At 45.6% G+C, this 14,746-nt stretch overlaps 1 protein-coding gene across 1 annotated transcript in view; it reads right to left on the reverse strand.

The window, feature by feature from the left end:
* Window positions 1–14,746, reverse strand: part of daw1 (dynein assembly factor with WDR repeat domains 1) — a 65,548-nt gene that overhangs the window by 1,958 nt on the left and 48,844 nt on the right. Inside the window, exon 12 of the mRNA XM_078564069.1 lies at window positions 154–316. Within this exon, the coding sequence (XP_078420195.1) occupies window positions 154–316 (163 nt within the window). The remainder of the gene's footprint in view (window positions 1–153; window positions 317–14,746) is intronic.

A 14,746-nucleotide genomic window follows, 5' to 3' on the forward strand; every position in this document is an offset into this window, starting at 1 on the left:
TCCCATTCCTTTTCTTTTCCTAAAGCCCTGCAAGATTTTCTCTTCAAGTATATATCCACATCACTTTTGAAATTTATCGAATCTGCTTTCACCGCCATGTCAGGCCAGAAAATAGTTACATTAATATTATCCAAGTATCATTTCATACAGTACCTGTGATGATGGCATTTCCTTCATAGTTAAAAGCACATGAGAAAATTTCATCAGTGTGCCCTTCTAGCACCTGAAGGCATTGGCCTGTGCGAGGATCCCAAAGCCTGGATGTCTTATCAGAACTGCCTGTAAGAATGCGACTGCCCTGAGGATTGAAACAAATCTGACAAAAACATTGTAACATTAGGACATTGTGCAGTCATGTCACTAGAACTGTTAATATTAATTATTAATGTTAATAAAGAGGCTGTAGTAACAACATTACTTTTATAGTTAAAATGCAATCTTAGCTCTAAATATGATTTTTAAAAGCATGATTGTTTAGCACAGCCGGTGATGGAGCTGCCTTTGTTCCTTACAGGTGTTGCTGTATATACACATATTTAAAGTAAAATCTGATTTCTCTTCATCTCAGCATATATTCATGTGGGAAGACCACCCAATCCTGCTGAGAATTTCTTGTAAAGCACCTGTGCATTCCTTGTTTGCAGAAATCAAGTTGACTAAACATAATGAGGCCAATGTTTCATTTGCACCTGAACCTGCTGTGATGTCAGCAGTGCAACAGCATTGCATGCCAAATGCTGGCGTCAGGAAGACATGCATTTTCTGATCCAGCTTCATTCAGCTGCTGCTGGCGAGCCACAGGTAGAAAATGTGCACCTCACCTGCAGTTGTAAGAGGATGGGAAAACAGTGGGCTTCTATTCTGAGCTAACTAGTAGAGGGAAATAATCTTGGTGGGGGTCATTGAATGGTCCTGCATTCCTGTTCTTCCTGAATTCATCAAAAAAAAATTCCTGGGTTGTTTTCAGAGCAGCCTCCAGTGGTCTCTGTCCTTATATATCTGCAAATTGCGGTTGGAGTCATACAACCGATGGGGCCCCGGTTTGCATATTTAAGCAAACTTGGCTGTTTACTTGCCAATTTACAAGCCTGCCTGAAAATTGTCCTGGGCATCAATTTAACAGTGGAGATACACCCCTACAGATTTTTAACTGTTAGTTGCTCATTTCTCAGCTGATGTCAAACTGACCCCTTCAGCACTAACATTATGTCATTATTATTCCCTTAGGTTTCCAGTGTCCTCCGGCTTCCCACTTAACTTTCACTCCTGCCCAATGGCCCTGATATCACTCCTACTGGATTCGGGCAAAGTGATTGCTAAAAATCTTTTAATATTATTTTGTTTGGAATCGCATTCATCTTCCATGAAATCTGGTACGAGATTTTTGCCAATAAAATGATGCTTGTCTTGTTCTTGCTATGTTGCTTGTTAAGGTTATCACTGCAACTGAATCTGAATGGAGTGGGAAGAGGTTTATAGTACCATACATAGTCTTCAATATCACATAAAGCACAGCACTAAAACCATTGTTGGTGTAGTAACCTCTGGAGGCTCATGGTTTTGTATAAGGTGATCATAGGCATTTGCAGCATCCTGGAAGAAGGCCTCCTGCTAAGTGGACCAGATGGGCATGCATTAGCAGGAGCTATCAAAGTCACCACAGGCCTTAATCTTTTTGCTTCTGGCTCCTTCCAGGGCTCTGCAGGTGATATTTTCAGAATCTCACAATCTGCTACCGATGCAGGTGACCAGTGCCATGTTTACCAGGGCCAGGATCTATAAGCACTTCTCAATGGATCAGGCCAGTCAGAATAAGTGGGCACTTGACTTTGTTGCTCTGCCTGATTTCCACAGCTCCAGGGAGTCACTGACTGCACATATGACAATCAAGGCACACCACATCACCCTGGAGTCCTCATCAACTGAGGGGTTCCACTCCATCAATATTCAACTAGTCTGTAAACACAAAAAGGGCATCATGCATGTGTGTGTAAGGTATCCAAAGAGCTACCACAAAGCTTTGGTCCTGCACCAGTCAAGGTGCCCTGAGATCTTCACAACTCAAAGTGGAGTTTACAGTTGATTCCTTGGAGACAAGAGTTACCCTCTGATGACCTGGTTGATGCTACCCATGAGGAACCCAGGCAATTATGTCCAGGAGAGATAAAAGAGAAGCCACCTGACCACCAGAGCTGTGATAGATCAAGCAATCGGTATGTTGAAGATGTGTTTTAGGTGCCTCAATGTATCTGGCAGTGCCCTTCAATATGCACCAGCCTGGATATCAATAATGATAGCGGTCTGCTGCAGCGTGCATAACATAGCACAGCAGCAAAGACTGGAGCTCTGGAAGGAGGAAGGTCCTGAGTGCAATGCCTCTTCAGAGGGAGAGGAGAAGCAACATGAGAACCAGAGGAAGGAGGAGGGTGAATTGGCAAGGGCACCAGCAGCTGCACATATAGCTGCCTGAGATGCCCAGGAAGGCCTGATTCAGACACAGTTCACTTGGATCAAGGCAGTGCAGCCATCAGGCAGCCAAATTCTGAACCCATTTGGCCTCCCCCAACCTTCAGTACAAAGCTGTCCCACAATCAAGAATTCATTCTGTTTACAATCACCCATTGCTCGTCTTTAACTCTTTTCTTACCATCCTTCACAAGTAGAAGGCCTTGCTCCAATCAATAGAAATAAATGGCAATGTAGGAAATTGGAGCAAACTAATGAACTTTATTGTACAGAAAAACGGATTGTAAAATTAACAATCTAACACTGTTAAAAATCCAAGTATATATTCTTGTGCAACTACAATCTCTACTTTTCCTTCTTCAACTACTCCTACATGGTGCTATCCCTGTGGCTTCTGATGTAGAGCCAGGCTGCTCACAGTCAACATCCTCTCAGTTTTGTGCCCATAAGCCAGTGACTGCCAACCCTTACCACCCCCCACACCCACCAACCACCCCCTGTGCAGGGCAAGACTTGAAGACTTGGCCATCAGGGTAGGAGACAGCATGTACGGATCTGAATGAGGAGGGGACCAAGGGATCAGAAGTGGAGCAGAGTCCCCACTTCCGTCTCCTCTTCCTCTATCTTCCCTTTCATTGTCCACCTACATTTCTAGCAATGAGCTGGAGAGCACTTTGCTGCTTCTCAGTGATGTGCTGAATGGCCAAGGTTAGGTTTTCATCAAACCTGTTTAAGTTGGCAATCTGAGTGTGCAAGCCATGGCGATGCACTTGGCCAACTGCCAGGTCTGATGCTCAATGAGACAGCCAATCTTTCCATGCATCAGCACAAAGGCCTAAAACATCATGGCACTCATGCTAAATACAGGGTGGCAGGAAGAATAAAAAAGGATATCTTCTAAATGGTGAGTGATTGCAGAGCTCTGAGATGCAGAGGGATGTGGGTATCCCAGTGCATGAATCATGAAAAGGTAGTATGCAGGTACAGCAAGTAATTAGGAAAGCTAATAGAATTTTGTCGTTTATTGCAAGGGGAATTGAGTACAAAAGTAGAGAGGTTATAATTCAGTTAGACAATGCACTGGTGAGACCACATCTGCAGTACTATGTAAAGTATTGGTCTCCTTATTTAAGGAAGGATGTAAATGCATTGGAAGCAGTTCAGAGAAGGTTGACTAGACTAATACCTGGAATGGGATGTTTGTCTTATGTGGAAAGGTTGGACAGGCCAAAATTATATCCGCTGGAGTTTAGAAGAGTAAGAGGCGACTTGATTGCAATATGTAAGATCCTGAGGAGTTTTGACAGGATGGATGTGGAAAGGAAGTTTCCTCTTGTGTAAGAATCTAGAAGTAGGGGGTCATTGTTTTAAAATAAAAGGTCACCCATTTAAGACAGAGATGAGGAGAATTTCTTTTCTCTCAGGGTGGTGAGTCTTTGGAACTCTTTGCTTCCGCCAGTCTTTGAATAGTTTTAAGGCAAAGCTAGATAGATTCTTGATAAGCAAGGGAGTGAAAGGTTATCAAGGGTAGATGGGAATGTGGAGTTGAGGTTACAAACAGATCAGCCATCATATTATTGAATGGCAGGGACCAAGTGGCATACTCCTGCTCCTAATTCGTATGCTCGTATGTCCGCTAATCTCTCTCCAAACTTGCACAGTGCAGCTCAAAAGACTGACAGAACCTCACCCATTTCCCATTTCTGCTCCAGAATTGTCCTCTTCATCAACGGCCCCCAAGGCCCAGTATCTGCTTCCAACTGAGCAGAACTTGGAGGGTCCTGCAGCTTCCAAAAGGAACTCTCCACTAACCTTGTTTCTATCATCTGCTCCTGTTCACTTGTGAGACATGCAGTGAGAACCCACCGACTAACATTCCCTCTATTTCCATTTTATATACGAACATACAAACATATGAAATAGCAGCAGAAGTAGGCCATTCGGCCCCTCAAGCCTGCTCCACCATTCAATAAGATTATGGCTGATATACTTGTGTTTTGAATTCCACATTACAATCTACCCCAATAACCTCTGATACCCTTGCCTAAGAAGAATCTATCTACCTCCACCTTAAAAATATTCAATGACCCCACCTTCACCGCCTTCTGAGGCAGAGGGTTCCAAAGTTGCACGACCATCAGAGAAAAAAATTCTTCTCATCTCTGTCCTAAAAGGCCAAACCCTAATTTTAAAACAATGCCCCCTAGTTCTGGACTCACCCACAACAGAAAACATTCTTTCCACGTCCACCTTGTCAAGGCCCTTCTGGATCCTATATACTTCAATCAAGTCACCCCTCACTCTTCTAAACTCATAAGCCCAGTCTGTCCAACCTATCTTCGCAAGACAACCTGCTCATTCCAGGGATCAATCTAGTAGACTTGCTCTGAACTGTCTCCAACACATTTACATCCTTCCTTAATAAGGAGGCCAATACTGCACACAGTATTCAAGATATGGTATCACCAAAGCCCTGTAAAACTGAAGCATAACATCCTTACTTTTATGTTCAATTCCTCTCATAATAAAGGATAGCATTCCATTAGTCTTAATTACTTGCTCTGCCTACATACTAACTTTTTGTGATTCATGCACTAGAATACTTTGTTACCTCCACACCTCAGAATTCTGCAGACATTCTTCATTTAAGTAATACTCTGCTTTTTTTGTTCTTCCTGCCTAAGTGAACAACTTCACATTTTCCCACATTAAACTCCATTTGCCAGATTTTTGCCCATTCACTCAACCTATCTATATCCAACCTCCTTATGTCCTCTTCACAACATACTTTCCTACCTATCTTTGTGTCATCTGCAAATTTAGCTACTATGCCTTCGCTCCCCTCATCTATGTTATTGCTATAAATTGTAAAAAGTTGAGGCCCCAGCACAGACCCCTGCGAGATTCCACTCATCACATCCTGCCAATCAGAAAAAAGCCCATTTATGCATACTTCCTGTTTTCTGCCGGCCCGCCAATCTTCTATCCACGCTAATGAGCTTTTATTTTCTGCAATAACCTTTGATGTGACACCTTATCAAAAGCATTCTGGAAATTCAATTACAGTACGTCTACAGACTCTCTATCCACAACGCAAGTTACTTCTTCAAAGAACCCTAATAAATTGGTTAAATGTGATTTCCCTTTCATAAACCATGTTGACTCTTCCCGATTAGTGCCCAGCTATAAATTCTTTAATGATCGATTCTAACACCTTCCCCATGACAAGCGTCAAGCTAACTGGCCTATAGTTTCCTGTTTTCTGCCTCTCTCCCTTCTTCAATAGAGGGTTTATATTTGCTACTTGCCAGTCTGATGGAACCTTTCCAGAATCTAGTGAATTTTGGAAAACTAATACCAACGCATCTACTACCTCATTAGCCACCTCCTTTAAGACCTAGGATGAAGTCCATCAGGACCCAGAGATTTGTCAGCCTGCAGCTCCAGTTTGCTCAGTACCACTTCACTCGTGATTGTAATTTCAACTAGTATCTCTCTCCCTTCCACTTCCTGACTTACAACTATTACTGGAATGTTTTTTGTATCCTCTATACTGAAGGCAGATGGTGGAATTTTCCCTGTCCCCCCTGGCATCGGGCGTTCGGTGGTGTGAGTGGACAATATGGTGAGAAGGCCAAAAATTGGTTTCATGACATCGTGAAACCAGTTTGCGATTGTCTGCTCAGCCCGTCGATGTTTTCTGCCAATGACTATCGGGAACCTCAATGTAATACATCAACACATCATTATAAGCCTAGCAAGCTAGACTCATTCCTCCCCGCTGGATCATCCACCCACCCGACGTGTTTCACAACAGCATATAAAAGGCATGCACTTGGCAGGCTGCATTTTGAGGAGAACTCGGAAGTGAGTGCACAGTAATGCTGCGGAGCGCTCGTGAGGGACACCTGTTGGACTTCAAGGTTGAGGCACGTTGGTGGGGGAGGCGTGGGTGGGGACAAAGGCTGCCCTGCGATTGAAGGTAGTGCACAAGCACGTGAGGGGTGGTGGGGGGTGGTGGGCGAGGGAGGTGGCTACACATTAGGGACACCTTGTATAAAGTGACCATTCCTCTGCAGCTGAGACAGTTCAGGCGCAGCCACATTGATATAATTGGAGTCGGACCTCTCGCTTATCTGTCCACTCAAGCAATGCAAAGGCATGAAAGTGTCACCAAGTGCTCCAGAGCTTTTCATCCCTCGGGCACAGACCGCAAATTGAGCATTTTAGTAGATTGCAGAACAGTTGGGCAACTGAGCATGTTGTACAATCTCCTTGCGAAAGCTGGCCGTGGAGCAGTCACAGGTGGAAGAGCTCACAGCCCCTTGCAATGTCATCATCCCGGTTTGGACCATTCTCCCCCATGGTTCAAACTAACAGTACAACTTTGCAGCTTGGGTGAGGAGAATGCCTGCGCCTGAGCTGAGAGCAGAGCATGCAGCCCAAAGGGGAAGGCTGCTGCTAATCGGTCAGGTGGAGTGGGGCGAAGGAAGGTGGGGATTTAGGCAGCCATGCAGCACACTAATCTCTGACCATCCAAGTGGTGGCCAGCATTCTCTGGGAAGCATTAAGGGGCCTTCCAGCTTAAGCAATGCAGTTTCTTAGTACACCCATGCTAACTCACGTGTCTCTCTCTTTCCTCCTGCAGGAGGAGTACATCAGGATCATGGAGCATGGTGAATTAGCTGTATGCTTTGTGGCATACAGATAGCGAAGATGATAGAGAAGAGACAACTGAGACGCCTGGCTGAGCAGAGGGGGGAGCAGCTCCCTCTGGAAGAAAGGGCGGCTGGGGCTATAGATACCACCTTTCATTTCTGCAGGTGACCGAGAACTAGTGTCGTGAAAGACTGCACATGTCTAGGGAACTGGTCAGTCACATCTACTACTGCAGGATTTGGTGCCACATAGACATGGAGGACATCCGCTGCCAGTGGCCATGAAACTGACAGTGGCAATCAATTTATACACCAGTGGCTCCTTTCAGGGCTCCACAAGTGACCTCTGTGGGGTCTCACAAGCCTTCACCCACAAATACATAAATGTTGTCATGGATGCTAAAGGAATAGAGTATAAAAATAGGGAAGTGTTGTTGCAACTGTATAAGGCATTGGTGGGACCGCACCTGGAGTGCTGTGCACAGTTTTGGTCCCCTTACTTGAGGAAGGAAGTAGTTGCATTCGAGGCGGTTCAGAGGAGGTTCACTAGATTGATTCCAGAGATGCGGGGCTTGTCTGATGAGGAGAGATTGAGTAGTTTAGGTCTATACTAGCTACAGTTTAGAAGGATGAGAGGAGATCTAATTGAGGTATATAAAATGCTAAAGGGGATAGACAAAGTAGACGTGGAGCGGATGTTTCCCCTTGTGGGGCATTCTAGAATGAGAGGGCATAGTTTTAGGCTAAGGGGTGGTAGATTTAAATCAGAGATGAGGAGGAATTACTTTTCTCAAAGGGTCGTGAATCTGTGGAATTCACTACCTCAGAGTGCAGTAGCTGTCGGGACACTGAATAAATTTAAGGAGATAGACAGATTTTTAACTAGTAACGGGTTGAAAGGTTATGGGGAGAGGGCGGGAAATTGGAGTTGAGGCTGAAATTAGATCAGCCATGATCGTATTGAATGGCAGGGCAGGCTTGAGGGACTGAATTGCCTACTCCTGCTCCTAGTTCTTATGTTGTTCGCGGGGACACACAACTTTGTATATTTTGCCCGGGACCAGGACAGCCATGATGCAAGAGCAACTGGATTGCCCCAGATCTCGGGTTTCCCACAGGTGCAGGGTGCCATCGACTGCACTCACATGGCGCTCAGATCTCTGTCACAACATGCGGTCAACTATGTCAACCGCAAGGGCTTCAATTTGCTGAATGTGCAGCTCGTGTGCGACCAACACGAACACATCCTGCAGGTTTGCACATGGTTTCCAGGGAAAGTGCATGACTCCTACATTTTCAGTTGGTCACAGATCCCTGACGTCTTCTAGGGTCCACAGAATCCAAAAGACTGCAGGGATGGCTCATTGGGGACAAGGGCTACCCGCAGAGGACATGTCAGCTTGTCCTGCATGAATAGAGATGGAGAGAGTGTAAGCAGGCCAGGCCAGATGATAAGTATGCCTGCCATGTGTGGGTGGTGAGTGGTCCCATGGAGGGGATGAGGACAATGAAGTGTGTGTGAGAGTGAATGGTGATGTCCTTCGAACTGGCAGTGAGTGAGGGCCCTGTGGATGTGTGATGGGTTTGAGAGTGTACGAGTTGAGAGTGATAAGAAGAGTGACTTACCCTGGCGGAAAGGAGGAGATCATTCATTCTCTTGTGGCACTGGGTGGCATTGGCACTGACCACTGCTGCCCAAGCCAGATTGATGATGTTGCTGCCCATCCTGCGATCAGAGAGGGGGTAAGGGACATCGCAGTGAGCCTCCACTGCATCCAAAAGGTGCTTGAGGGACACGTCATTGAACCAGGGGTCTGCAGCCTTTTTGCCTTTCAGGGCCATGTCTTCTTTGCAGCAGACATGGGCTGGAATAACAGAGGTGTGCACGCAGCTACAATTTAAATATGGCACCCGGCGTGATGGAACGGCGAGATGATGGCGTGGTGGACGAATGACAGCCCGTCCGCCATGGAAATGGTATGTTTCCTGGGGATGCGTAATTAATGCGGTAGGTTTGGGACGATACGGCATGAAAAGCCGCCATTGCGGCTGGCAGGTAAAACGTTGTTTTACCCGCCCACTACCGCACTTAGTGAAAATCTGGGATGAATCCGCCCAAAAAGCAAAATATTTGTTCATTTCATCGGCCATTTCCTTATTATCTACAATTAACTCCCCGTTCTCAATCTCTAGGGGACCGATGCACTTCACTTACACTTTTCCTTTTTAAACACCTGTAGAGACTCTTGCTATCCGTTTTTACGTTTCTAGCTAACTACCACTCATAATCTAATTTCTTTCTACCAATTAACCTTTTAGTCATTCTCTGCCATTCTTCATATTCAGACCAATCATCTGACCTGCCATTTATCTTTGCGTTTTTTCCTTAAATGTGATGCTTTTCTTAACTTCTTTAGTTAACGGATGGTGGGTCCTCCCCTTAGAATTTTTCTTTATAATGGGAATATACTTATTCTGATGCTGGAATTTTCTGGCCCCTCTGACATCGGGTGTAATGGTAAATGGAGGGCAGTGCACAGTATGGCAAGATGGCCAAAAATCGGTTTCAGGCCGTCGTGAAACCAGTTTGCGATCATCCGCTCTGCCCATCAATGGCAGGCCCACTTCCAGCTGCCGCATGTCGGGAGCCTAATTTCAATACTTTACCATCTCATTATAAGCCCTGCTTGCCGGAATCATCCCCCATGCTGGATCATCCAGGCACGTTGGTGTGTTTCACAACTGTACATAAGCAATGCGCATCTGGCGAGCTGCGCTTTGCTCAGGATTTTGAGGTTGGTTTGCCTACCTTGCTTCGGGCAGCACTTGCAGTCATCAGCATCAGGCTTCACAGGCAACACTACATCACTTTCGGGGGGCTCATGTGCAGTTCCCTACCTACCAGACCAGCTGTAAGGTGGGGGTGGCTTTTCAACAGCTGCAGGGCTAGGGCTTGCTTGGGGAAGGGGAAGAAGTGGCCTCAGGCAAGGGAAGAGGCTGCTGGTCGAGGGCTGTACTGGGGAAGTGGGTACCCCAGTCTATGTATGGGGGCACATGTTGATCTGTACAAGTGGCCTCAAGATGGTGAAGGCTAAGGAGGCAGTCTCCAGAGGAGATGAGGCCAGATAGAGATGTGAGAGTGTGTATGAGGGAGTGCATGGTGATGTCCCTTGAGCTGGCAGTGAGTGAGATGCCAGTGAATGTGTGATGGGCTTGTGAGTGTGTGAGCTTACAGTGATAAGATGGTTGCCTTATTTTGACAGCACAGGTGAGATCATTCATCTGTTTTCTGCACTGAATGGCTGACCTTTTGTGTGCAGCATTGGCACTGACCACCTCTGCTGCCGCCTCCCAAGATGGAGTGGTGAAACTGATGGGCCTCCTGCAGCCAGAGCGGGGGTAGAGGACATCATGGCGGACCTCCACAGCACCCAGAAGGTGTCTCAAGGATGTGTCACTGAATCAGGCGGCTGCACTCTTCTTGGTTTTTGGGACCATGTCTTCAATGGACCAGTCCTGGACTGCATGCATGTGGCTGCATTTTAAATATGGCGCCCTGCATGAGGAAGCGACGAACTAACAGTGTGGCGGGCAAATTGAAGGCCGCCCTCCAGCGAGATGGCATGTTTCTGTGGCTGCATAATTAATGAGATGGGAATGGGATAATATGGCGCAAAAACCCACAGAGGGTAAAACAACTTTTATCCCACCCATACTTTGTGCAAGTCTGGAACAATTCCACCCTGAGTATTTTGAAATATCCCCTTAAATATCTGCCACTGCTTCTCTATTGATCTATCCTCAAGCCTCGTATCCCAGTTCACTACAGTTAGCTCAGCTTTCATGCCCACATAGTTGCCCTTATTTAAGTTTAAAGTACTAGTCTTAAACTCTTTCAAACTGGATGTAAAATTCAATCATCTTGTGGTCGCTGGTACCTAGATATGCCTTTACTCTGAGGTCATTAATTAATCCTGTCGCGTTACACAATACCAAGTATAATATAACCTGCTCTCTGGTTGGTTCCAGAATGTGTTGCTCTAAGAAAGTATCTGGAAAGCATTCTATGAACTCCTCACCCAGGCTACTACTGCCAATCTGATTTTTCCAGTTTATATGTGAATTAAAATCACCCACGATTATTGCTGTCCCTTTATCATAACCACCCAATATTTCTTCTTGTATACTTTGTCCTGCACTGTGGCTACTGTTAGGGGGCCTGTAGACCACTCCCACTAGTGACTTCTTTCCCCTGCTATTCCTCATCTCCACCCAAACCGATTCTACAGCCTGATTTCCTGAACCAAGGTCATCTCTAACTATTGCACCAATACCATCCTTGATTAACAGTGCACGGTCCATTCATTTAAGGGCAAGGGCCCTTTAAATTTGTTTGCCCAGCCGCATATGTACAGTGACTTTGAAAGGGCTGATTTGAGCTTATCCTGCGTGGGAACCTCTGGGTTGGCTACACAGCTTAGAGGAAATATTGCCAACTCCTGTCTTGCGGTTCTACTGAAGTGTGTGTATCTGAGCTGGTGGGTGTGCGTCAGTCTTGTGATTGTCCATCCTCAGCATGAGTGACTTCGTTTAAGGAGTCTTCATCCTCCTCTGGTACCACCTCCTGTTGGACACTGAAGGTCCTATGGGAAATAAAAGTTATGAATTAGAACTGTCAAGGTAAGAGGGTGATAATTCATCATTGTGCACATTCATACTTTAGTAGCTTCTTATATCAAGTCAATATGAGTGAGTGTTGTATGCCACGTGGTTATTATTTAATTCCATTACCTAGGTGGCTGGGAGAGCCCCATCTCCAATCGCCAGGCATCCTGAGTCTTGACTTATCTTCAGCCATGAAGGTGCGTGACTGGCTCCTTTCTCAAAGTGTCCAGATAATTTGCCCCCTCCCTGATACATCACAATGTCTGCTATGACCAACAAACTCTGATTTTTAAAAAAAACCTCTTCCTCCACAGCTGTCAGTATGGAGATGCCTGGAGGGCTATATCCACTTCTCTGTCTCTCCCTGGTGTTCTGTGCTCTCTTCTCCTGCAAGGAGGAAAAGAAGGGATCTATGAGCATGAGAAAGTTTTGAGAGGATGGATATTTGTGGACAGTTACTGTGAGAATGAGTAGCAATGGTGCATGGATAGATGGGGATGTGAGGAGGTGTCTTGACAGAGGGAAGGGTTCACATGCAAGATAAGGTAATACATGGAGTGATGTGCAGGAGTAGACTTGGCAAGTCAGAGTGAGAGGGGTTGTGAGAAGATCCACATCCGGAAATACTTGAATGTTGTCACTCACCTTTCCTGCTTTGATTAGTTTATTAAAACTCTTCCAGGACTCTATCCAGAGCATTGCACCACCCTCCTCCTGCTGACTTTCTCAGTGACTTCCAACCAGGCCTTCTTGTTCTCTGCACCAGATTTCTACCTCCCGTCAACAGAGAATAGAATCTCCCTGTGGGCTCTTACAGCTCACAGTATGATAAGGCTACATAAGGCTGCTTAATGAGATAGAGCCCATGGTGTTGGAGGTAGTATATTAGCATGGAGAGAAGGCTGCCTAACTAATAGAAGACAGAGAGTTGGGATAAGGGGGGCATTTTCAGGATGACAATCTGTAACTAGTCGAATGCCACAGGGATCAGTGCTGGGGCCACAACTATTTACAATATATATTAATGACTTGGATGAGGGAAGTGAATGTACTATTGCCAAGTTTGCAGATGACACAAACATAGGCGGGAAGGCAAGTGTTGAGGATGACACAAAGAGTCTACGGAGGGATATAGACAGGTTAAGTGAGCGTGCAGAAACTTGGCAGATAAAATATAATGTGGGAAAATATGAGGTTATGTACTTTGGCAGGGGGAAATAAAGGAGCTGAATATTATTTAAATGGAGAAAGACAGCAGAAAGCTGCAACACCGAGGGATTTGGGGGTCCTCATGCATGAATCAAAAAAGCTAGCATACAAGTTCAGCAGGTAACAGGGAAGGCAAATGGAATGTTCACCTTTATTTAAAATAGGGAAGTCTTGCTAAAACTGTACAAGGCACTAGTTAGACCACACCTAGAATACTGTGAACAGTTTTGGTCTCCTTATCTAAGGAAAGATATACTGGCATTGGAGGCAGTCCAGAGAAGGTTCACTAGGTTGATCCCAGGTATGGATGGATTTTCTTATGAGGAGGGGTTGAGTAGGTTGGGCCTGTACTCATTGGAGTTTTGAAGAATGAGAGGTGACCTTATTGAAACATATAAGATTCTTAGGGGGCTTGACAGGGTAGATGCTGAGAGGTTGTTTCCTCTTGTGGGAGAGTCTAGGCCCAGAAGGCATAATCTCAGTGTAAGGGGTCACCCATTTAAGAGAGAGATGAGGAGGAATTTCTCCTCTCAGAGGGTAGTCAATCTGTGGAAATCTTTACTGTGGAGGGCTGTAGAGGCTGGGTCATTAAGTATATTCAAGACTGAGATAGGCAGATTGTTAATCAGTAAGGGAATCAAGGGTTATGGGGAAAAGGCAGGAAAGTGGAGTTGAGGATTATCAGATCAGCTATGATCTCATTGAATGGCGGAGCAGACGCGATGGGCCGAATGACCTACTTCTGCTCCTACATCTTATGGCCTCATCTCTAGAGAGGCATCTGTGAGGTGTGGTGCTGCCTTGCAACATTCTGAGTTCATTGCTTCAAGTTTCAGCTCTGTTAAATGCCTGCACAATGCTTCAATTCTCATCCTAGCAGTGCCTTTTAAATAGCTGAGCTGAAATAGACTGATGCAGTTCGTTATCATGCCTGCTCACGCTAATTGGTTCCGAATCCAGAAATCAGGTGCAAATGCAGTGGCTACATTAAAAAGCTACTTCCAAAATGCTTCTGAATTTTCCAGGCTCCCACATGCTTCTGGGCTCCCCTGCTGCCAGTGGCAGAAGCCAAACTCACAGTGGCCTGTTTCTCTTGCAAGAAATTGGTATTTGATCTATGAACTGTGTGTCATGACCTGTCATTCCCGAATTGTGCCAGAAGTATGTCAGATGTCATATCGGCTTGGGCATCTTGTAGTCATTCAAGGTGCCCACCTGAAATGGGTGTTAGATTTGTTTCACAACAGTTGCAAGGCCTCAAAATGAAATTCAGATACAAATGGGTGGAACTTGGGCCTAGTTGTGCCAGGTTGAGTGGCTTAACCTGCCATCCTTAAAGAGAAACTCTGAAGGTCACTCAAAAATAGGCAAAGAAAATTTGTTTGCATGTTCAGGAGAAACAAGAGTGCTCCTCTGCAGCCCACAAAAATGCTCTGGTCTGTTGTTGGTACATTTCAGTCTTCCCCAAGACAAGATCTTAAAACCAGCTCTGCATAAGAACCAGCCCTTTCCAATCAACAAGTTGAAGTGGGGCCCTGTTTGCACCCACAACATTTATATGAGGTCTGAAAGCAACATTGACTCAGCACGAACCAGTATTCAGAGCAATGTCATTTTTTATTCGTTCATGGGATGTGGGCATCGCTGGCTGGGCCAGCATTTATTGTCCATCCCTAGAGAAGATGGTGGTGAGCTGCCTTCTTGAACTGCCGTAATCGATGTGGTGTAGGTACACCCGCAGTGCTGAT

The sequence above is a fragment of the Cetorhinus maximus genome, chromosome 19 (genome assembly GCF_964194155.1).
Source record: "Cetorhinus maximus chromosome 19, sCetMax3.hap1.1, whole genome shotgun sequence".
Taxonomy (NCBI): Eukaryota; Metazoa; Chordata; class Chondrichthyes; order Lamniformes; family Cetorhinidae; genus Cetorhinus; species Cetorhinus maximus.